This window comes from Pyxicephalus adspersus, chromosome 4, assembly GCF_032062135.1.
Source record: "Pyxicephalus adspersus chromosome 4, UCB_Pads_2.0, whole genome shotgun sequence".
NCBI classification, from domain to species: Eukaryota; Metazoa; Chordata; class Amphibia; order Anura; family Pyxicephalidae; genus Pyxicephalus; species Pyxicephalus adspersus.
Genome location: NC_092861.1, coordinates 73,811,251 through 73,835,651, shown reverse-complemented (window position 1 = coordinate 73,835,651; position 24,401 = coordinate 73,811,251). Strand labels below are relative to the sequence as shown.

Sequence of the window (24,401 nt, the reverse complement as noted above, 5' to 3'; positions counted from 1 at the left end):
CAAGTAAAAGATGGCATGAGGGAAAAGGTACAGTTTGCTATCTACTTTTATCACGTTACTTAGCTGCTCTTAAGGCAGTAAGAGAAAAATAAGACCATTTTCTTGTGGCATTCTCATCCAGTGGGAATAGTAAGTAAAACAGCCTGTGAGAGCTGATACTACTGTAACTGTCTGGTCATATTCGTCTTTTATCATTTTCAAGGGCTTTTTGTTCATCAATTTACCTTTTAGGAATATGGTGGAAGTGTGCATCAGACTGTATGGAGATTTATTCACTCACCTACTACTATACTGTAAACTCTAGAGGACCATTAGTCCTACTTTTTTTTTTTAGAACACTAAAGGCACAGACTACATTGTCAAACATTTACAATACCTGATTTGTTAACCCCAAGCTTATTCCGGTTATTAATTAGTTGTCACTTCTTGTTTAACCTATAAAAAATGGATTCATATGAACATCTTTTGCTTAATAAATATCTAAGTCATTCTTCTGTGTGAGCACATTCACCTTGGCTGTGAGTGCATATATATGTATTCATGTGTCGAAAAGTTTTTTTTCAATACTTTCTTAGCCTCTGTTTCTCGTCAGATGGTGTTTAGTTTAGTACTGCAGAAAAAGCAATAATCTTTGTTTTTCTGTGATCGGTGTACAGTTTTTCCATATATATTTTTACAGAAATCCAGAATGTGTATATATTTATATGCAAACAGAAAAAATTCAGGTATTTGTGAAATTTTGTGCAGAATCTATTAACAAATTATATTTGTTTTAGCCAAAACTTGGTGGAAAGTGCATTCATTTTTTTTATTGTTATCTTTGAAAGCCTTCTTTAAAGATTGTCTAGAACAATTTTTCTCAAGCAATTTTGTCTTCATTTGCATGCCAGATTGAATGGTTTTGCCTAATTTTTTCAACTACATAATAGCTACAGACAATAATAAAAAGATTTTTGTGTGTCATTAGATCAAAGGCCACCAGCTAATCATGCTGCTATTGCTTGCTAGCAAGCCTACTCATCCCAAGTCATCTCAATGACTTAAAGATGCTAACACAGCACATTTACTACACCGCAGGGCTCATGGTAGGAAAAGCACAGTGTCTGCAGTCTATTGTTTGCAATTTTAAATATGGATTAATTTGCTCAGAGACATGTAAATGTTCCATATTCTCTGCTGCTTAAATCAGTATAGGTACTGTGCGTTGATACAGTGATTCTTTTGTTAGGAAATCAAACATTTAGTAGGTCTATAAGCAGGTATGATTGAGCTTCTTTTTTTTTAAATGTGTGACACAATGGAATGTAAAGTGGCGCATTCAGCAGCAGGGAGAGAGAGCGTATCTATCAGTGCCATGATTTGACAGGGTACAGAGTATAAATGATTGTGTCACTGAGTGCTGCAGAAGGTAACAAGGGAATTCCACTTCACTAAATTACATTACTAAGACAGACCCAACGGCATTGTATCTGAATGAGCTCAGGAAAGAAAAGGTTGTCAGCATAAAGCTAAGGATATTACAGAACAACTGGCTTCAGGCTTAGATTGCTACGTGTTTTATTCGGTTTAGGGAAAATCCATGCGATTTTTCCAGATTACCCTTCACGTGTTCATTTTTATTTGTGTCGTAAGTCACCTTCACATTGCAGTTTGACTATAAAAAAAAAAAAAAAACAAAGCATTTCATGTAGTAAAGGTGACAATTTACTACTCTGCCAATCTAAGCTAATTTAAGATGTAATACGTTGATTTTTGCATAATCAACAAAAATTATCCAGGTTTACTTAGTAGGACAGGGAGCAGTAATGAAGATAAATGTTCGTTTTATATATAAAACATTCTATAGCAGCCAATTAAATTTTAGTTTGCTGTAGTCAGATCGGTTAAAAAATCATTGCTTTTAGCTGTGCAAATTATAGCAGATTATTGTGCTAATATTGGCATTTAGCTGGTTCCTAATATACGTTTCAATTACATGTAATTTATATAACATAAATAACTGTTATATTTGTGAAAAATGCTTTCTAATTGCAAGCTTTTTTTGTGAAAAATCCAGTTATATAACTCATTGTAATGAAGCATTAATTGTATTTATGATATGGGTAGAGCTAGGGTAGCTGCAAACAGAAAAATATGTATATAGCATAAAAAAAGATCTAATAATACCATAAAGCATATTAGATCTCCATGTCAGACACTGAGGTGATCTACACCAGCAACACACATGTGAAGGATGGTGCAAGTTGCCTAGCAACATAAATGGATATGTAGTCCACATATGAACGATACATTGTGCAGTTTATAAATTTATTACACAGGGAAAAAAGGGACAATAGACAGGATCCTAAACCATTCAACCAGCTTCACCCATAGTTCATTTAACCACATGATGAACGAGATTGAGCCACAGCTTTTATTGTTGCATTAAACATGACTGTGTATGTTTTGGGAGTATTCAAAAATGTGCAAATATGCTGTGCATGCTCAAGCAATACGGCAAGGGGGATCCTTGGGGTCCAGCAATGTTCCCATTAAAGCATAACTTCAAATTTTATACAAAATTGTATAGACCAATTTACTGAAAACAACAGAGGAGAAGAGGAATGATGCACCTGACTTGCCATAAGACCTTTGGCAAAGTTGTCCTATATGTATAAAATTCTTACAGAGACTTTACAGAGGAAGGATAAAAATGGAAACATTGCAATGAAAGTTTGAGTGCTCTGTTTATTACATAATGAAAATGTACTTATTTTTAATCTAATTGTGTTCTGTATCGTTAAACTTAGTTTTAAAACACAGTAAGTGAGAAACTAATGTTTTTGAAGCTTGGAAATTCCCTTGGAGTCATATATAAATACTTTTTTTTCTTAATTAATCTATACATAGTTCTGTTTTCACCCTACACAGCAGACGCTTGGGCTTCTTTGAACTAATGCAAATGAATGTGCACATGTGAAGCCGCTAGGGGCTCAGAGGAATTTTTTTGCTTTCCTTTAAGCAATCTGATTGTAAATTTCCTTATGATGCATTCTTTAGTTTGCTGATCTGTAACTTTTTATTACGTTGGAGAATGAAAACACACAATTATTCTTTCTCTTGTTACAGAAATTACTTCAATGCCATTTTTCTAAAATTCTCAATTCCACGGATGTCTAAGGCGTTTGCATAAAACTTTTGTGGTTGAATAAAAAGCAACTTTTGTTTTTAGTGAGTGGGAGGGATGAAAAAAATCCCAGACAGCATGAACCTCAAAACTAGGGTATGCCCCACACGAGAACAATTACTTCATTTATGGTTTTATGACATACATTATTAAGAATTTCCAATAAAGAGGTCTTTATTAAGTGTTTTCTAGTGACCTAAATAGTTCACAGCTTGTGGTCCTGTGATGCCTTTTCACCATTGTAATGATTCTTGTTCTTGAACTGAAGTTTAAATAATTTTTGTGACCTGAAATGACATGATGCCTTAAACTTGGGAGGTACGTTGAACCAAAGCTCGGAGAATCTGCATAATCTTTCAAGGACAGTTAAAAAGAAAAAAGCAATATTATTGTACTCCATAAAGAAACAATGTTGTTTCAATGTTGGAATTTTTTACCTCTTCCTCCCAAATGTAAACTTTCTTGTTCTAATCTTTCAAACCACTACATAGTATAGGATACTCCCTTTGTCTGTAGTCTATTGACCCTGAATGGTATCTGCTCTAAAATGGTAGAACACTTACTACAGGTATTTGTGTTTGATCACACACAGTTCACCTAATGGAAAAAAATGCCAGTACAAGGAAGTTTCTCAAAGCCACTGATCAGCTTTAAGTCTGCCTTGACAGAAAAATGCGATACATATTTTAGCACACTTGTAGTGATTTTACAGCATCATAAGTAGCTCAATATTTCCTTTCACTTTTAGTAAGGCAACCCCAGCAATCCCCTGCTGGTGTTCACATTTGGCTGTTTCAGACCGAACCTGATTCCAAAAAAAGGATGCTGGTAACCAGTCCAATTCTAAAGTAACTCTTATTATGATATGACAAAACTGTGATGTTTCTTGCTATTTCTCGTTTAGCCTTTTTCAGTTTTGGTGATGATCAGTAAAACACGAGGGGTAATTCAGAAATGATATCAGCCTGATTTTATTGTGAGGTGCTTTTGTACAACGGCAAAAACCACAAGATAAAATAACCTAACACAGCAGTAGTTTTTATACTTCTATAATAAGACATGTACAATGTAGCTATTTAACAATTTGTTACATAAACTAACAAATTCATAGATTTATGTACGCTATACTTACACATGCAATAACATTAAATGCAGTGTAGTTCTGGACAGTAAGAACTAATCGGGTTTGAAAGGTCGGATCCATCAATGACGTTGGACAGCTGCTGTACACACGTCAGATTCTTGTCAGATACTAGCCCTGAAACGATATTGGGACGAGAATCATCTGACGTGTGTACGAAATATAAGAAAGGGTATGCAATGCACATATGAGAAATGTATTGAAACATTTGGCTTACCCTTCATCTGTATCTGGCATGTATCTGTATCTGTTAGGTGGTCTATTTTTTTGGATCTGCTTCCAAATCCAAATAGATTACTAACAGTGATTAAACATTAGTGCTTAGTTGGCAGTGCAATTGCCACTACTAAGAAGAACTGTATGAAACAATTTACATCCTATAACTGTAATGACATTGCCTTCAATTATGATATGATGTCTTTATACCTAGACACCAATAGGTATTCATTTAGTTGTGCAATTTATATGTTGTAACTTTATATAGTACATTTTTTACTTGCAGTATTATTTTTAGGATTTGTGTTGAAAGGTTTAATTTTTTTACTTGTGTTGGTTACTTCTAATACAAAGAACCCATGTTACGTTTCAAATGTTACGAAAGTAATGTCTTTCCAGCAAAATGTGCTTTTTTCATATTTATTTAAAGGAACTGGAGTAAGACCATGTCAACATTTGAAAAATCCTTTTCTTTCTCATGGAAAAAAATATTAGTTTAAATTCTCAATAAAAAAATGGCATGCCATGTTGCAGAAACAATTGATGTTTTCACTGAAGTGAGCCTATATTTTGATGAGAGAAGTCACAGGAAATATAGTTTTCCAGATAACATCCAACTAGACCATAAGAACCTACTTCAGAGCTGCTTTCTAAGAAGTGCATTTTATACGGCTTGTTAATACAAGGTTATTTCAGTTCTAAAAAGAGCCAGTAATACTGAACGTTTGTTTGAGCTGCTCTGGACTGGAACAGGAACATTTTAAATGTGGTGTAATAGCAAATTTATGAGTCTGATTCATGAGTAAATCAAAGTGATCTTTATTTATGTAGAATATGTAGTATTTTCAGTGTTTTGTTTTTACATGTGAAACTAAAATTATGAATAACCAAGCAGTGCAAAGCAACAGGCTTTCTTTAAAATCCTTATCCCTAGCAGAAAATTAAGCTGTTTTAAGGCTTTCTACACTTGTCTGTTGTCTGAGTCACATATTTGAACTGTAGTGTTAAATGAAAGAAGAGCTCTAGACTCTTTCACATCTGCGCATGTACTTTACCCATCCAGGCTGGGTTTACATCTGTGTCGTGAGACACTGCATGTATTACCACGTTGCACAGTAATGCATGAAACATATCTTACTGTGCCATGCGGTATGCGGCCCATTTATTTAAGAGGATACCGCAACACAAAGTGTAATGTAAGCCCATCTATGTGGCTACACTAGATGTGAACTAGGCCTTAAACTTCAAAATTCAGTAAGGGATGCCAGTACAGGGGAGAATTTTACCATGTATTCAAATGGGTAAAAAACACAAAAAAATACGTTCCTTCCACAAGAAGTGGCCATGCTATTACCAGAGTGTTCTATATAAGCACTGTAGTAAAAGTAATAGAACAATGAATGTGTTTTCTATATATATATATATATATATATATACAGAATAGGATTGGGATCCCCAAAAGACTACATCAAAGCATGATCATCAGGGAAAGTATGGTTTTTTAAAGGTGTTTTGACAAGAAATTCTTCAACAAGGAACTCATTTTAGCTTATAAAAGATAACTTCATACATTAGAAGTGTGTTAGTTCTGACCCATAAAATCTACATTGTTCTGTTCTACATTATAATTCATACAGACTACATAAACACAGGCAATGGAAAGAAAACAAAAGGTAGCAGAGTGCAGTGATCTTTGTTAGATTCGCTCCTCTAAAGATAGACAGTGACAGAGAAAAGCATGACATAGCAAATTGCAGCCGCTTGCTAACCTTCTAAAATGCTAACGCAGCTGTAATGTGTAATTACAGAAATCAGTGTGAGAACTGTTGCACTGTATAATTATCTTTTCCTGAAACTTTATTGCTGAATGAATTATTAATCCAAATCAGTGTTGTATAGAATTTCCAGGAACAAAGAAAAAAATAGTCTGTAATTAAATCGCATCGGTTTTATTTTTGAGCTAGTGTTTTACTCTGCTGTAATTGATAATTAATTGGTAAAGTGTGTAGGAGTTTCAGGTGGGTGGCATCTGCAGGTTTATGCCATTAGATTACAGTAAAGCAGGCTATTTTATTTGAAAGTTTTCTTCATAGCTTAGTCCTTTACAGCCTCAGAATTGTTTACTAAAAATAAACTTTTTCTATAAGTCTGCATTTGCTGAACTTTATTCCTATGATGCTATTCACCTGGGTGTCATGCTGATCTTTCAACCTAAACCCATCATCATCATCATTATCCCACAGAGTCTTTCCTTCATTTTTTTTTTATTACAGCAAAGAGTCCGAATTTGACTATGCAGTTTAGTAAACACTAGAGTTAGACCCAGTACACTGTTTAATATTAGAGACCTGTTAAGGCATAATGTATAATATTGGGCTTTAAATAATTCACTGCCAAGGATGTAAAATTTATGTCTTATAATCAGTCCTCCGGACAGTAAAGTGACTGGGAGGTTAGTTACAAGTGTACAAGTGATAGAAGCAGTTGTAAAGCTGCCTGATCACCATGGAGTTCATACCATACAGACATCACAAAAAACTTTGTTATGTTTCACATGGAAGTGCTTATTCATACAACCTAATTGTCCTAACAATTAAGCAGTTCTGCACAAGATTTTAGGCACCTAATATTACTTCTAGAAACCAACACCAAAAAGAAAGTGGTTACACTTGCTCCTGTTGCCTTTTTTTCTGCAGGAAGTGCTGGAATTAGATCCCCATTGTGAGGATATTATAATTCTGCTTTAATAAACTAATGGTGAGCAAGTAAAGCTTTACAACTTTTCTTCATGTATTCCTGGACATTGTGGACTAGGCATGTTCTAAAACATAACACAGTGGGGCATTTAATACTTAAATACCTACAAAGGAAAGTACACCAATGCTGCAAGTTGCCAATGCACCAACTGCAATAAGGTTCAGCTGCTTGTCTTCCATAGTGAGCAGCTTTTGAACATCAATAAGATAACAGTAAATGGTTGTACAATCAAAATCACATCCATTGCTTTAGATCAGTGGAACTTTTCTTGAGTTACTTATGTTTTTTCTAGTGCATGTATTGTGAGCTCTATTTTGGAAGTATGAACAGATGGTCCTGTGATCAATGATATTTTTTAACCCATTGGAATTATGATAATTGCAATGTATACCTTGGATATAACAAGAAATATTTAGAGGTGTGATATTTATATATTTTCACACTCAACTGTTGCTCTAAATCCCTACTAAAAAGAACATTTTTTTTATATTGTCACAAACTACAAAAAGCATTTTTTATTGTCTTTTTTTGCAGTTTGATTGCAATGAAGAAAGGATATACTCTGGAAAAGTATAAGGGGACATGTCTAACTTTTCAAAAACATAATTAGATGAATATTTTGTGGGGATTGAACAACACTGAATATTTTTGTAAATTTGCACACATTTGGGGGAAAAAATAAATAAATTCCATTTCCCTTCCCAACTCAATTCCAACTCACTTCCCAATTTGGCAACAGAAATTACACATTTTAGAATGGCCATATCAGTTACAAAAAGCATTTTATTGGGGTTATTGCTTAGGTAGCTCTAGTTACACATGCCTTATCTATCAATACAAAATATCGAAACAGTTCCAGTCTTTGGCACCTTTGTTGACCTTCTATAAATAATGATTTCGCTTGTACTTAAATGCAAGTATTTCACACATCTAAATTGCTTTCTTTTTCAGGGTCTGAACGGAATGTCTGCAGATGACAAGACTGAAACCCCCATGTACGTGTATGAGTCAACTGTGCATTGTACAAATATTCTTCAGTGCCTCAATGACCAGTGGAAGCAGGACATTCTCTGCGATGTCACGCTAGTTGTGGAAGGAAAGGAATTTCGAGCCCATCGGGCTGTGCTGGCTGCTTGTAGCGAGTACTTTCTGCAAGTGCTAGTTGGGCCAACTGAACATGGGTTGGTAGTCAGCTTGCCAGAAGAGGTATGGTTTTTATCTTTTTTTAAAAAAAATGCTATGTAGTGACAGATATTATTATAGCACACATCAAGACATGGACGTCCACTGAAGTTGTTTCATTTAAAAATAATTGTGGTAATGTACAGAACCAAAATTAGGAAAAAGTTGTCTCTTTTCAACATAATTATTGACCTAACTATACCTATTATCTATACCTATTGTCTAAATTTACCTATATACAGTGCTTCATGTAGCATCTCACCCGAGGAAGCAGTTTGGGGGCATAAGGAAGTGGTAACTGTACCGCCAGTGGTAACTGTACAGCCAGTCTGAACATAACCTTGGACTTCAAAGAATATTTGCACTTTCAGTGCAGGTGCATTGTCCTCAAAGCCTGTGCAAAGAAGTTAAATGGAATTTTTTACATTATTTAAAGATTTGTAGGTTTCCGTTTAGTTCTTTCAATGATTGTATTAATAGGTAGTAATATGTGGTAAAAAAAAAAAAAAAAAAGTTGTGGCTTAAGTACAAACAGGCTTTTTTTTTTTTTCCTGAAGAATTATTATTGTACACTATTGAAGAACTAATACTTTAGCAATTTATGTTGAGTGGTGATTTGATTATTAGAAGCAGGCCCCAAAAACAACACCCCCCAGCTTACCTACTTGAATCTTCACTGATATAATGAAAATGTAATAAAGCACACATTTTCATTTCACAAAATGACTCATCTTATTATTTTAATACTATTTGCTCATTGCATTTAGTAACACACTAGTCCTTCAAAAAAAAGTTGTTTTTTTTTTAAGTGTCACAGAAAGTTATAAATGGCTGTCAGACAAGGGTACTTTAGGTCATGCCAATGTTCTGGGCATTAAGCCATTATTCAATTAACATTACTTCATCATTGCTACTAATAGCTCTTGAGTGGATGGAAGTCATTTCAGTGGAACCTTACTCTAGAAAGTGCTAATGCTTGTGAAGACCGAATTCTCACTTTGTCCAGTTGAACATTGTGTACGTATGTCTACAAGGGGCCAAGGAATTATATGTGGTTATATGGGGAATGAACTATTGAAAATGCATTTCTCCAAGTTTTTTTATGTTATTGATTTCTTGCATCTGCCATGATCACTGCTGAAGCTGACTCTGGCTGGTGTTTTCCTTACATTTTAGATATGAGACCTATTAATGCAGCAGTATTTTTTATGCAATTTGTAGAGAAAAATCATAACAAAAAAATTCTAGTTTAACCATATGAGCCATTGATGTAAAATGCAGATTTACTCCTATAAGTTGTGCTGTTTATAACCCTAAAAGTATGTTTCTTTTAAAAAGTTTTTAACAAATTAAATAAATACTTTTTTCACATTTAGGGTTGTATTTATAAAACAGGAAATCTGACATTCCCTGAAGCTCGGGAGGTGAACACAATAAATAAAAATTACCAGATACCTTTTTAATGCATTTCACGTAAATATTTTGCTTTTGATTTAGTATGTTTACAAGTACCCACTTCCAGTATATTTAATCTATTCTGGCTGGGCTGGTTTAAGTGAACATACATCAGTAGGCATATGCCAGCACTGCGGAGTTACATTATTTAAAATAATGGAGACCCCTTTTTCCATGAAAAAAATGCTGCTCTGAGCTCTACATACAGACTAACAACATAGCCAAATGAAGTTTCTCACTTCTTCCTGGTGTTACAAAACATAGAAGAGAGCTTCAGATTTCTGAAGTCCACACACAGAATATAGACCTATTTTACAATCGAGATAAAATGTAAAATTGATCATCCCAAACATGCCAAGGCAATCTGTTGCAAGTATTTAGAATGTCTGGTTATATTCTGCCCTTCAATGCTCCGAACAAAAATAACAACATGCATATTTTGACTTGTCCTGGAGTTTAATTGATTAGCCAAGCAGGTGCTAGGCTGCAAACATGACCAGGGAAGCCTTCACTAATAATAAAGTAATATGTCTAAGCATAAGTATCTTATGCATTTAACATAGTTTTTTTATTTTTGTTTTTTTAACTTACTTGATCCATAGACTCATTGTGCAACCTCTATAAAAGATCAGTTTATATTTTCAGGGACATGCATCACATACTTGATTAATGAAAAATATCTTGTTAGCATCATATGAGCTTAATTATAGTGGAGCAGATGCTGTCCAGAGATTTGGAACCTAGGTCAGCAAAGTGCTTTTTAGCTTTCCTATATCTTTAATAACTGCTGTTTTGTGTAAACATAGAAATAACAACTGATATTGGTACAAATCAATTATTTAGGTTTAAACATACTGTTTATTGTGTTGGTAAGTAAGTAATTCATCCCGCAAAAACTTTACTGGAAAAGTAAAATTCAGTAGTAGAAAAAAATATACAGGAAGATGAAAAATAATGAAACTAGAGCAAGGGGAGAGAAGAAGACACACAGAGAAGAAGACCGAGAGATGGGTATACTAGACATAAATCAATCATCCATTATGCTCAGGGAAAATGAAAAAGTCTCATCACTCCCATATTTTATTAATTTATAAGGTTTGCTGCTATAAATGTTTATAGTCATTTATATATTTTTTTTTTAATTAAAACTATGTACTTGACACTTATGTATCTGAAGGTCAGAACTACTTCTTGAGGAAACCTATTCCACATTTCCACTGCCCTTACTGTATTAAAAAAATTCTTTCCATATGAGAAACTTGACCCTTTTTCCCTCCAATGAAAAAAATGTACTGTATGCCTAATTTGTTGGGGTTGTAATCAAGTCTTTGTGTGTGGCCCTGTTGAATAGATAATCCCTCAACTCTTGTCATGGAGACCACACAGGAACAGATCTCAACATGTATGCGGACACGCAGTTACACCTTTCTCTATATTTACCTAAGGAATGCCCTTGATAAAAATTATTTCTTTCTTTCTGTCATTGTGACCATGCGGAAAGTGAGGTAAAACTTTCCAACGCAGTATTCTCCCTGTAGTTTTTTCAAACTGGGTGGAAAAAAGTTTTAGGTGGGTGGTGGCCCCTGTATTATGACCCAATTTTTCAGTAAAAACAGCTGGGTGGTTGCTGAAAAGTGCCGGGTAGTGCGCCTGGCGAAAAGAAGCTGGGGAGAACATTGCAATGGCTACAAATAATTAAAAAGTTTGTTCCAACCCATCCCCAAGAGTTTTAAAACATTGGATGGGTTTGTACTTTAAAGGCTGCTAATTTGTACGCTAATTTAATCTGGTGTCTTGCCAGTCTATTGTGTTATTATGTCGTTTGGTTTAAAAAAAAAAATATGAATCCAGATATAATAAAGTCATGCTTTCCTTGCAGTATGATTCCCTTACACTGAATGAAACAACAGCATGGCTAGTTTCAGGTTTTTTTTCACTAAAGCAACTGAAAATAGCTCAGTAACTTCCAAACTGCCATGATTAATCACATGTAATCATCTTATGGAAATTCCATGTGCATTGAATGACAGTTCACAGCTCACCATGGAAATGAATGTGGCCACATGCTATTCTTAAACCATTATACATTTAAATAAATGTTTTTTTAATTTTTTTTATTTTGAACAGAGTTAATCATCAGAAGTTCAAACAAATTGATTAAGTCTATTGATATATATCTAGCTTAAGATCTGCCTAGTTTGGTAATCTCGTCTTTGTGTTTAATGCAAGAGGTCCCCAACCTCCAGTACGAGGCCCACTAGTGGGCCATGGCCATCTTGCAAGTGGGCCGTGGCTCTGGCCAGTGCATCCCCCTGGGGGGTCAGGAGAAGGACAATGTCTCCTGTACGAACTGCAGGCTCAGAGTGATGAGCGGGTTGTGTCTCTGGAGACAACCCGCCCACTTTCCCATTGCAGGCCTGAGTGGGCGGGTACTGGCATCATGATGTCACTCTGGGGAGAGGTTTCTTCCCCTTTGAGTGACACACGGCTTCCCGCCCTTGCGCAGTCCAGAGTCCGTGTATTTAGTGGTGCGTGAGCTCCAAAAGGTTGGGGACGACTGTAATATGGCATGATGAGATGGTTACAAGTACAGAAAGTTAATGTAAAACTGGATAGATTATGACTGGGTAATGCATTTTAGGATATGGGCCTTAATTTTTCTTGTTCAGCAGTACTCTTGGAAGAGAAGGGAGGAAGTACCGTATTTTTTGCCATATAAGACGCAGTTTTTCTTCCCCAAAACTGGGGGGGAAAAGTTAGTGCGTCCTATACGACAAATGTGTTAAAAATAATTAAAATATTATACTCACCCGATACCCGATCCTGCGTGTGTCTCTGGCTGCAGCGTGTCTCTCTCTTCTCTCCTCTGCCAGCATCGTGTTTTCTCCTGTCTGTAAAGCAAAGCAAAAGAAGCTGGCACAGCGCCACCTGCTGTTCCCTGTCCTAACTGCCGTACAATAGAAAAAAAGCACAGAGTGATCAGAAGGGGAGTTTGAATGACAGAGTGATCAGAAGGGGAGTTTGAATGACACAGAGTGATCAGAAAGGGAATTTGAAAGGTAGAGAGTGATCAGAAAGGGAATTTGAATGGCACATGAGTGTTCAGAAGGGGAATACCGGTATGAATGGCACATGAGTGATCAGAAGGGGAATAATCTTTCAGAATCTTTTTTTCTAGATTTTTCTCCTTTAAAATTGGGTGCGTCTTATATTCTGGAGCGTCTTATACGGCGAAAAATAGTAGAAAGGTAGATTTCCTAAAAAAATAAACTGCTCTAATAAAAAAGGTAATGCATACGGTACTCAAGTGTGTTTCTCATTTCACCGCAAAAAGTCGAAAACATGTTCACTGGGGCAGCCTTCACTGAAGCCTAACGGCCTATTTGGCTATAGTTTGCTTTTATGTAGCCAGGAAGACTGAAATGCTTCTTCCATCTTCTGTAGTCAGATATCAATGCCAAAGTTCAGATCTCTGGCAAACTTCAGCAATAAGAAATGTTGTTCTCCCTGCTAATCTCAAATTTTTGTCAAAAGTAATAGGAGCCCTTTAGCTTTGGTAGAGCAATCTCGCCTCCAAAGGAGCAGAAGGTGGCAACAAGTGATATATTTTAAAAGCAGCTACCCAGTAGTGGCATATCTATGCTGGTTAGACTGTCACTAAGACTCCTACCTAGTGTCAGCACAAATTAAATTCAACACAGTAATTACAAATGAATGAATTGCATTAAATAAAATGCATTGAGATCATTTTTCTATTTATTTTCTATTACCTTTGCTACTTAAATTGTCAGTGTTCACATTTATTCTTGCATATATTAAAATCATATTTCTTCACCCTGAATACTTTTCCTATGTTTTGCTTTCTGAAATTTGAGCCCCTGGAAGGCTTATTAAGCTTAAAAAAATAAGCAAAGTTTACAATTTTATCCAAAATTAGCAGGCTACGGACTTGATGGGATCATCAAATATTTTTATGCAGAACATAAGGGACTTTTTTTGTGTCATTAAAGTAGAACTAATCTGAAAATTAAAAATCACACTTACCTTTAATTCTGCACATACCTTGATGCTGCTGGAGCTTTCCTTAATTGGGTCCTACATCCTCCTGGAATTCTCCCTCATCCCGGCATGGATGAAGTGCCAGTCGCTGCCATTTTTGTCATAGTTCTGATTATGTCAGCCGATCTCGCACTGTGCAGGTGTGAGATCGGGTGCCCTAGCCTGCTGTAAAGGGGGGAAAAAGAGTGCCTATCTCACTGCGCATGCGTGAGTTCAGCATTTCTTTCCCCTCAATGTAGGAAAATGCCCCTTCTGCGCACTTCTTGGGATGTGTGACATATGTTTACCAGGAGCCCCCCCCCCCCCCCAGTGTTTCAGAAAAAACAAAAGAAAGAAATTTTACTTTAAATAAGAGGGTTGTCTACCCTTTAGTGTAAACTAAATATTTTAGTTTAAATCTGCTTTAACCACACCTTTGTGGTTTAGCTAGCAATATAATACAACTTGACCTTGTCCTTTCCTTTTATGTAAAATATATTCAACTCTGCAGGTAGTCATAAAAAAATGTTTATTCCCTCTATTCACTATTTTGGCCTCAAAAATGATGTAGAGAACAATAAGGACAATCTTCAAAAGAAGCATTTTTATTTGTGTTGTTCTTTTCATATCATTTTAAATGCGTAAACTACAAAGTATTGTAAAACATTCTGTTCCTAAATTATGATTAAAGAACCACCGAGCTGCAACTTTCCAATAATTGCTTCTGTGTTAATGACTAAGAGGCAGTCACACACAACAGAACCTTTTGACAAACATTAAACATGCATGGGAAGGTGACAACTCTAGAGTAGAATAATATACTAAGCAAAAACCTACCAAGTTAAATGTGAAAACACCAGAGTGTGACATGTGACAGTTCTTTAATTAAATTACTCTGAGCCATTTGCACACTGCTGTTCATTATTTATAAGGTAATACAACTTGCATTCTAAGACTCATTTGCAACTTCAGAATAACACTAGCTGATACAACAAGATCATTCATGTTTTAAAAGGCAAAAACCTATTTTATGTACAAAAATGTAATGTGTTTCAGCTTACTAGTGTGGTGACTACATTGGTTTTCTCTCTGAATGTTTTTTTTCTTTTTTTTTTATGGTCTAAGTGCTTCCTCAAAAAAACTTGCCTTCCATGGAGTATCCACATTACAACAAACAATGAAATGTCTTAAAATTATGTGACCAAAATAAACTTTTTAGGATGCCTCAGTTGCAAAAAAATAGACATATTTATTTACCAATCATTTAAAATGATTTGCTGTACAATCTGAAGAGGTTAGGCAAAAGTTGCAGAGAATGCGGTCTTTTAGCAACCTCCCCTGACTGGCCCGCTCTCTCCTTGCTTTCACTTCTCTGGGATCACTTCAATTGGGAGCCCTGCCCACTTATTTCCGAGCTCAGGAATGGAGATGGAGCTGCTGGCTTTCAGGTACCAGGAAAAGAAAAACAGAGGTAATGTGACCCAGCTGGAAAGTTATGGAGGCCTAAATAGTTGGGAAGAAGTTTGTGTAAACTTTAAATGTCTGCTTATACCATAAGGGGGAAGGGGGAAATTTACAAATACACCAAGGAGTAGGGAGATACACAGGGATGTGCAAGAGAGATGTGTGTTAGGGAGTGAAGATAAGGATTTATTGATAAAGTAGAATAGATCAGGGGGAGTAAAGGGAAGATAGACTAGGGGGTGTAGATGGGTAGGCTAGACAAGTGTAACAGTAAATATAGGCATTTAGCCTAGGGGGTTTAAAAGTAAAGAGGAACAGACTAGGCTCCTATTGGGAAACCAGCAGGCCAAGGGGATAAATCCAGCCCTGCTTATAGAAGAATTACACTTTTCACATACTTTAAAATGAAGATATCACACTACATTGCTGTAGCACTGGAAGGGAGACTTTAGTTAATGGGGCCACAGAAAGTAGGTAGATGCAGATATACCAAGTTAACACGTATTAGCTGCAAGAAAACTTTTACTAGTATGTAATATACCTTTATATTAAAATGCTATCTTAATGACAGTTTTTTTGTGATGTGACCATATCAAGTGATTTGGTTTAGTAATCCAGATATTTATGGTAAAATAAGCTTGCTTTATACCATTTTAACAAAGTCAGTACAGACCCATCTCACATCTGTTTCAATGCCAAATGATATGGTTTGTGAAGTTCTAGCCCCTAAAAATTCTTTGTTTGCCAGGATGAGATATCTGTTTGAAATATCTGCATCCATAGGGAGTGAGAAGCCACTTTTATAGAGGTGACATAAAGCTGAAGCTTTTCCTTTATTCATATTGAATTATTTATACTTCCTATTATTATAGTGCATGGATGCAAGGCTGACTGTATAGTAGAAAAAAACAGGATTCCTGATGTTTTAATACTAATGGTCTAAGCCATATTGAAATTGAGCATTACTGATTTGTAGGATGAGGACTGATTTTTAGGCAAACATATAAGACAGAGTTTGTATTCTCTGCTTCGATTCTAAAGGACAATGAGGAAACATAAATTTAAAGTACATTACCAGAAATGTCTATCCCAACTGTTTACTTTTTACTTGTTATGAGAAGATAGTCATCATATGATTATAGGTAACTAATAAAAATTAGGGTGTAGCCAAGTTTAGTTGATAATTGTGATGTAATGCAGGTTTGCATGTGTTTTTTTTAAATTGTTATTTGAACAAAAGTTTTATTTGCTGAATATTCACATTTTTAAGTTAAATTAAAAGCAGATATTTAAAATTGATATATATATATATATATATATATATTATTTTAAATGAATTCCTAAAAAGTTATTTGTTATATATAGTTATATATTTTCAATGTAAGCTGCCTCATGACCCCTCATAGATGTTATTATACAAACTTCCATGTTTCATATACAGTCTCTTTTTTCACTTGGTTTATTAACCTGTAATATGAAGGTAGTCTAGAGTGCACATTCTAACTTGTGACTGGTGTTGGCACTGTTAAAATTTCTCCTCCTGAAACATAGCATCATCTGCGTTTCCCAACAGATGCACCGTCTGATGGAAGTCGCTCCTGCTCTAAGAACATTTCTCCAAGTAGAACATTTTAGTAGTCTCGTGGGTGTTGTTAGGAAAGAGAACACATTAAATATTCACTGAATCATTCAAGCGAAAATGCTATAACAAAAAAAATATTCTGAACACTTTTTGAGAACTTTTTATTCTGTAGATTCACTTTGATGAGGTATGATTGCTTTGTAATCAAAATTTAGGTTGACAGATGCTGAATGGTTACATCAAATTTTATTGTCTTATAGGGAACTTCCTGACATTTGCATACTAATGCACCCAATCTGTAAAATATTGTATGAGCATGGTATTATATGACACAATAGGGTTTCATCACAAGGTAGCATCCAGCTGTCCAACCTTACATTTTTCAGAAAAACCTAATGTTAAAAAAAATAAAGTGATGCTATTGTTAACAAAACAATAAGCATACCCTAATTGAGAAGCTTAATAATGCTATGTTTAAGATTAGGAATTAAATAAAGAGTTATACTAAGGATCTGTTTAGGCTAATTTTGGTTTTTTTCATAGGGCAAATGCTTTTAGGTGTATTACATCTAAACCTAAATCTGTGATGCATCCAAGAGTTTTTTTTTGTATAATCCTTTATTTAAATTTTAGCAGTATAAAGTCCATAGGAAAAACATAAAGCAAAGCAAACAGGTAAAGGAATAACATACAGTGAACTCAAAGTGGATTGGATAAGCACAATATTGACAAAAAAGCATGAAGTTTAGGATGTGAATGGAGCTGAATATAAAAAAAAGGAACATTAATTGTGTCATACAGCACTGATTCCCTGGTAAAAATGAAAGACACATCAGATAATAGTGCATGCAACCAATACATGCAGTGGTAAATAACCTTCATCTAAAACACAATCTACCCAAAGAAAGAGAAAGGAATAAACAGGGGTAACTCAGAAGAAAGTAAAAGAAAAGATGAGTGAAAGGGGGAGAAAAGGGCACTGTGCATGGGGGGGTATTGTCCACCATGTCTAAGGCCACCTCTGGGAAAAAAAACTTTAAGGGTACATGTTAATCAATATGTGCTAGACCAGGGGTGTCAAACTCAAATACACAGTGGGCCAAAATTAAAAACTTAGACAAAGTCACAATATTGCTTAAAATAAAAATCAATCTAAATATCGTCTTGTGAAGTACCTGGCTCTTGAGACCACTCTTGGTAAGATAAATAATGGGTTGTTCAGATACTTGCAGGTGGTTTTCCAGTTGTGGCCCCACCCTTAACCAACAGCCAATAAAAAGGCAGGCCCACAGTTTCCCAACCAAAATGATCCTCTAACCAGTCTATCAGGTGCTTAACAACCCAATATTCACATTGATTACAACAAAGAGTGACAGTACTGGGCCAAGGAAATCTGTTGCTTTCAAGCAATATTACAAGTATTTGCCAAAGTCTGAGTTTGAATGGTGGCAGGGTCTGATAAGAAATCAGGCTGCATAATTGATGGATGCATTTAGTGCAAGAACTTCTATTTTTGTTTTTCACTGATGTGTAAAGTCCTATTAATTTTTTTACATAATAATTTTGCATAGAAACTAGTATGGTACTCGGAAATACTATGGTCAGTCCTCTGTGCTCATCTGCTGCAGTTCCATAATTGTTTTTTTAAATATGTTAAGCAGCATTGTTTTGTGTCAGTAACATAATTGTATTTCCAGATTCAAATGTTTTTGTGCATACATGTACCTACATACCTACATTTGGTCCTGCTCAGGTACTTAGCTAATGATATTGCACATACATAGGCTTGCATAAGCTTGTTTTATACTGAGCAATGTGCAATAAACCAATCTGTTTCTTAATAATCCCACAGAAGAATACACATACAGATACTAAAAAGTAAATTGAAAATGGGTTAAAATTGTCAGGAAAGGGTACATATTGCCAAGAGATTACAACAATCTACCCAGTGTTCAACCTAAGCATTTTTTAAGCTGGGTAGGCAGAAGTTGTAGGTGGGTGGCAGCTCCTGTATTATCCAACTCTTCAGTAACCACCCAAAAACAGCTGGGTGGTCACAGAAATGTGCAGGGTGGTGCGCCCAGCTAAAAGGGGCTGGGAAAAACACCGAGTCTATCATAAACTCTGCTCCCTTCATTTTTGATTGTCATTTTGATTGGGCAAGGTCTTCTTCACCTTCATTGTCATTGTTTGTACTTAATATCTATGCAGGTTTATCATCTGTATCATCATCATCCTAGTTTTTGCACATCTCTGCTTAATATGTTTCTACTTTTTAAATAAAATAAAGAAATTATGAAAAACCTGCACTGGCACTGAGTGCTTTAAATTGGCATCAGAACTCACTTAGAGAAGTCCTTATACATTGTTTGCTTTCTTTTATGTTCTCCTGGAAATTCCTAAGGCAAGGGCCCCATAAAACAAAAATACATAATTATAAAACGACAGGTCTTGAGCCCCCCTCCTTTTTGACCACTATTGTTTAAAAAAAAAATGATAAACTGAATTATGAGAGGAGTGTCTACAGTGCCAACTTGATGGAAAAAGCCCCCATATGCACTCATTGGTTAAGAAAAGTTAACAATGGTTTACTGTTTCCAAGCACTCATGCCTTAATGTAGGCATGTTATACTTGGGATGTATTGGATTTAGAATCAGATTTGCTGATGCTCTTCTTATTTTTGTAATTAAATCTGGAAATAGGTAATAAATCCTTATTTACATGATTGTTTTGGGTCAGTGAGATAAAGTATTAAAGAAAGAAGGAAGTAGATCATAAATGGCAACCCCTATGTTTCTCTTATGACTGGTTTCCTGTAAATAGACTGTACAGAATTGGTTTAATTACTATTTTTCAGTAGCAGGCTGAAAAAAACATGATATGTGAGGCATTAAAACTGAAAAACATCACTTATAACCAGGGTTGTGTATCCACTACGAAGGGTGATGACACTTTGGCCACTTTGGATGACAAAGAGTCTCACTGTATAAATGTCGGATCCTCACATTGGAAATTGCAAATGTCATTTAATTTCTCAGTTTTCTGTCCAATCAAAGAAAACTTGATTTTCTACTAATTATTTACAAATGACTATTGCACTGAAATGAGAACAAATATGCTAATATTGATTTTGGTGAGAAAACCTTAGCTGTTTTAGATAAACAAGTAGGCTTACTACTGTGTACTACTAAAACATTAAATTCCTGAGAGAAGTTCAAGATATCCATCTGTAGTTAAAATTACTGGTGGTTTGAATTACTATGGGCTGGTAAAGTAAACCAACATACGCCAAACTGTTCAATTTTTGCTTTAGAAAAGAAGCAGTGTTAAGGTTAAGTTTGAATCTACTTTTGAAACAGTCTTACTAAAATTTTTAAATACACCTGTATGCTACAGTAACCATATACTGAATATCAATTGTAGCATGTGTATGTGTGTGTGTATGTATATATATATATATATATATATATATATATATATATTATATACACACACACACACACAGACACAGCAACCTATATTAGCATAATTTGGCCCAGTTCTATCAGATTGATTAATTTGTCCCTTTGTCTCCCCTCAGTATGATAAATGCTATTAATGGTTGCAACACTTCATAAGTCAAAATCTTTTCTCCTAATTTGAAAACAGGGTTTATTTGCTCCTTTTCTGCATTCTTTTTCTTGTTTAGCATTTCACTCAAGTAAAGATTTCTGCCATTCTCTTTCATTATCAGACAGGTTGCAGCCTGGGAGTGATTACATATGGTATAGGGTATGCAGAATCCCAGGGGCAGCAGCTGCTGATGTAAGCTGAAAATAGATCCAGGCTACGCTCAGCACTTTTCCCATAGGTCTCCTATTTATTAGTAACGTGCATGGTATAGGACAGCTTGAATCCACATTTAGCAATATGACTCTTTGAGTCTCAGAGCAGCACAGTGACTTTGCTCAATTACTGACTGCTGGGTAATTTTTTTTATTTCCTTCAACCAGGCAGTGACTTCACCAAACATAAATCGTCATATAAGCCTGATTTATAATGTACTCAGGAAATGACATGCTCCATTTGAAGTAATGGGGCTTGACAGATCTTAGATTTAAATTAAATAATCCTATTTGTAAGGGAGTATTACAGTATGATGTATTGATTTAAAATATGCTCTTTTCACATCACAATCTGTTGATTACATATCTCATCCTCAAGAATATTAGTTTCTTATCTATGTATATTCCTGTTTAATATATGTTTGGGTCGCATAGGGAGGAAGAAGAATGTATTCTAGCACAACGCTTTAGTTCCAAGTGCTGTCAGTTGTCAACTCAAAACTGAATGATATCATCACATTGGGGGAAGGTATTGATCCTTTACCCAGGTGTGCATCTACTGGCTAGTGTATGGCTGGCTTTAAGTTTGATGTTTGGCCATTGTTCAAGTACATCTTTATGCAAGCCTTTCATTTAGTTTTAGATATTTGAGTAATGAAGGTTTTAAACTTGTAAGAAAATTTTCATTTACTCTCTGTCCTGTACTTGCAACAGGAGAAGAGAAATCTTTCAAGTTCCCTCTTAGCTCTCACTGTGAGTGTTCATTGAAAGTTTTTCAAACCTGCATTTGACAGCTTGGTTGTATCCAATTTTTGCATACAGCTGTGGTGGATTGTAGTGTGGTTCCAGAAAGCGACAAGTCCGATCGCTTTGTGTCCACAGCAGGAAGAACCACATTCCAACCACAACCACATGCACAGCAGAAATTTGTTATGTGCCCTGGAGCAACCAACCGTGTGGTTTTCCACTGTTGGTATGAAAGGGCTCATATGCAGCCCCCTATTCTGCTGACAACTTTTTAATTCACTATATCTCTCTGAGTGGCAGTTTTCACCAGAATAATTAGAGCTAATCAATTTCCCAAACATATACACAGACAGCACAGTACTTTAAAACTTCCAAAACTTTTTTTTTTTATAGATGTTTGAAAAATGGACAGTTTTTTATATCCAGGACCTGAACAATTTTTTTATGACATTATGATGTCATCTATTATTTTGGCAACATATTATCTTACCAATCAAATTATTTTATTCAACAATGGCATCCACCTTTCTGTGTTGTGTCACCAGGTAGTATTATACTATTAAATAATTTTTACAAATAATTTGGTGTATAAGAAAAATTACAATTTCCAATAAGCTTAACTACTATTGCCCTAACATGGTCATTGAGGAACAGAACTGCATTTTCAGTAACTCAGTCTTCTAAAAGTATTTCCATTGTAGTAAACGCCGTTGAGAGTGACCGTGACAAGGAGGGGATGGACAAGTAGCTAGGCAACTTGCTTGCCAGGAGCTTCTTTACCTGTCTGACTCCACATCTCCTGGGGAGAAATCCAATCTGAAAAATGATTGCGACAAACTGTATTGTACTCTGTGCATATCTCCTCATTGTCAGCTCTGGTTCTTTTGACTCATCCTATTAATTCTAGTTAAATCATGTGCCATTATTCCTCATTGCCTTCTGCTGCTTTGCCCAAGATTCAATAATAATGTATATCTATTTCAAGCATGTGCTGCCTATACGGGTTGCCACATGTGTGCCTTTTAGATCATCTCTAATGCAATGTATTTCAGCCACTTTTCAGAAGAGAGAAAAACTTTGATGCATTTTTGCATTTTCTTTTTAGGCATAATCTTAAATGTTGTTATTTTACATTTTATATTTTTATTATTATATATATATTTATATTTAAAGGGTCAGTCCAGCCAATCACTGGCCAATTTGGTATGTTTTTGGGAATCCTGTGGTACAATCTCTGCACCCTGCTCAGCCGGTATTTAAAATAGGTTACTCTTCTCCTGTTGAAATAATTTATCTTATTTAACCAGCAACGTGTCAAAAACAAGTGACAATCATTTTATTTCTTTGGATTAAATTGCTTAGTATTATTGTATCCTTACCTTACTAGCTTTCTCCTTGTATAGACAACCTTAGTAATAATTCAATCAAATATAAGCACACTTTGCCATTGGAACAAAGTATTTAAATAATGACCACTACACTTTGACACCAATTAGTCACAAGACAGCAAGACTAAAGCTCTGTACAAATGTCCAGTGGATGTCAGATGATTGTCTCTGGAAACAATCTTTAATAATTATCTAAAAGTTGCATCATATATTTTATTTGTAGAATTATTATTATTATTATTAAACAGGATTTATATAGCGCCAACATATTACGCAGCACTGTACATTAAATAGGGATTGCAAATGACAGACTAATACAGGCAGTGATATAGGAGGAGAGGACCCTGCCCCGAAGAGCTTACAATCTAGAAGGTGGGGGAATTTCACACACAATAGGATGGGAGATATGTAGTGGTGGAAAGTAGTGATGGTTTCAAAAGACAGAAGAAGATGGGTAGGCAAGTTTGAAAAAATAGGTTTTGAGCGCTACTTTAAATGAGCAGAAAGTAGGAGCAAGCCGAATAGGACGAGGAAGACCATTCCAGAGAGTTGGGGCAGCTCTAGAGAAGTCTTGGAGCCGTGCATGTGATGAGGTTATGAGTGAGGAAGTCATTAGTAGGTCATTGGAGGAGCGGAGAGAGCGGCAGGGGGAGTATTTTTTTTACCAAGTCAGAAATGTAAGTGGGACAATAACTGTGTAGGGATTTGAAGGCAAAGCACAGGAGCTTGAATTTGATTCTAAGATGAAATGGAAGCCAATAGAGAGAACTGCAAAGAGATGCAGCAGAAGAAGAGCGGAGGGAAGGATGGATAAGTCTGGCTGCAGCATTCATGATAGACGAGAGATAAGAGCATCTGAGGATTCTTTCTTCTCACCTTTTTTATGCTTTCACAATAAGAACATGTTATATAGTTAATTTGCCACTAAATTAATGTGGACATTCGTTAAAAACAAAAGTCATTCAATGATATTGTTTTCCACATCTTTACTCCTTTTACTGCACACTCTTTAATATGGGTGACTTTCTATTTCATTTTTTTACTGCCTAAATTATTAGTAATGGCTTTTATAACATTCTGCCGCTACAGTTCAGAATTATTTCTCATTTGGATATTTGCCTCCAACAAAATCCATTAAGCATGTCATCATAAATTGCGAAACAAACATTCAAAGGGCACAGTGGATAGTACACGACAGTGATTTTATTTTATTGCCACTATAATCTATGTTCCAAACATTGACTCCACTGTAAATTACATATTATGTATAACCTTGCTTTCAAAAAGAAACTGAAATATACAATAGAAAAATATACAATGTGCTTAGAGACTAACCCAGTTTATGAAATTTACAGTTTATGTTGCCTTTAACAAGCAGGTCCATGTATTTAGGCTTCTACAACAGTTTATTGCTATGGGCAATACACACAATGTTTTTTG

General features: G+C 35.4%; 1 protein-coding gene across 2 annotated transcripts in view; it reads left to right on the top strand.

Annotated features, from left to right (window-relative positions):
• The window catches only part of BACH2 (BTB domain and CNC homolog 2), a 164,671-nt gene that overhangs the window by 102,075 nt on the left and 38,195 nt on the right, over positions 1 to 24,401 (top strand). For both annotated transcript variants that reach the window (XM_072408646.1, XM_072408647.1), the window contains one exon: positions 8,232 to 8,486. In XM_072408646.1, coding sequence (XP_072264747.1) covers positions 8,232 to 8,486 — 255 coding nt within the window. The remainder of the gene's footprint in view (positions 1 to 8,231; positions 8,487 to 24,401) is intronic.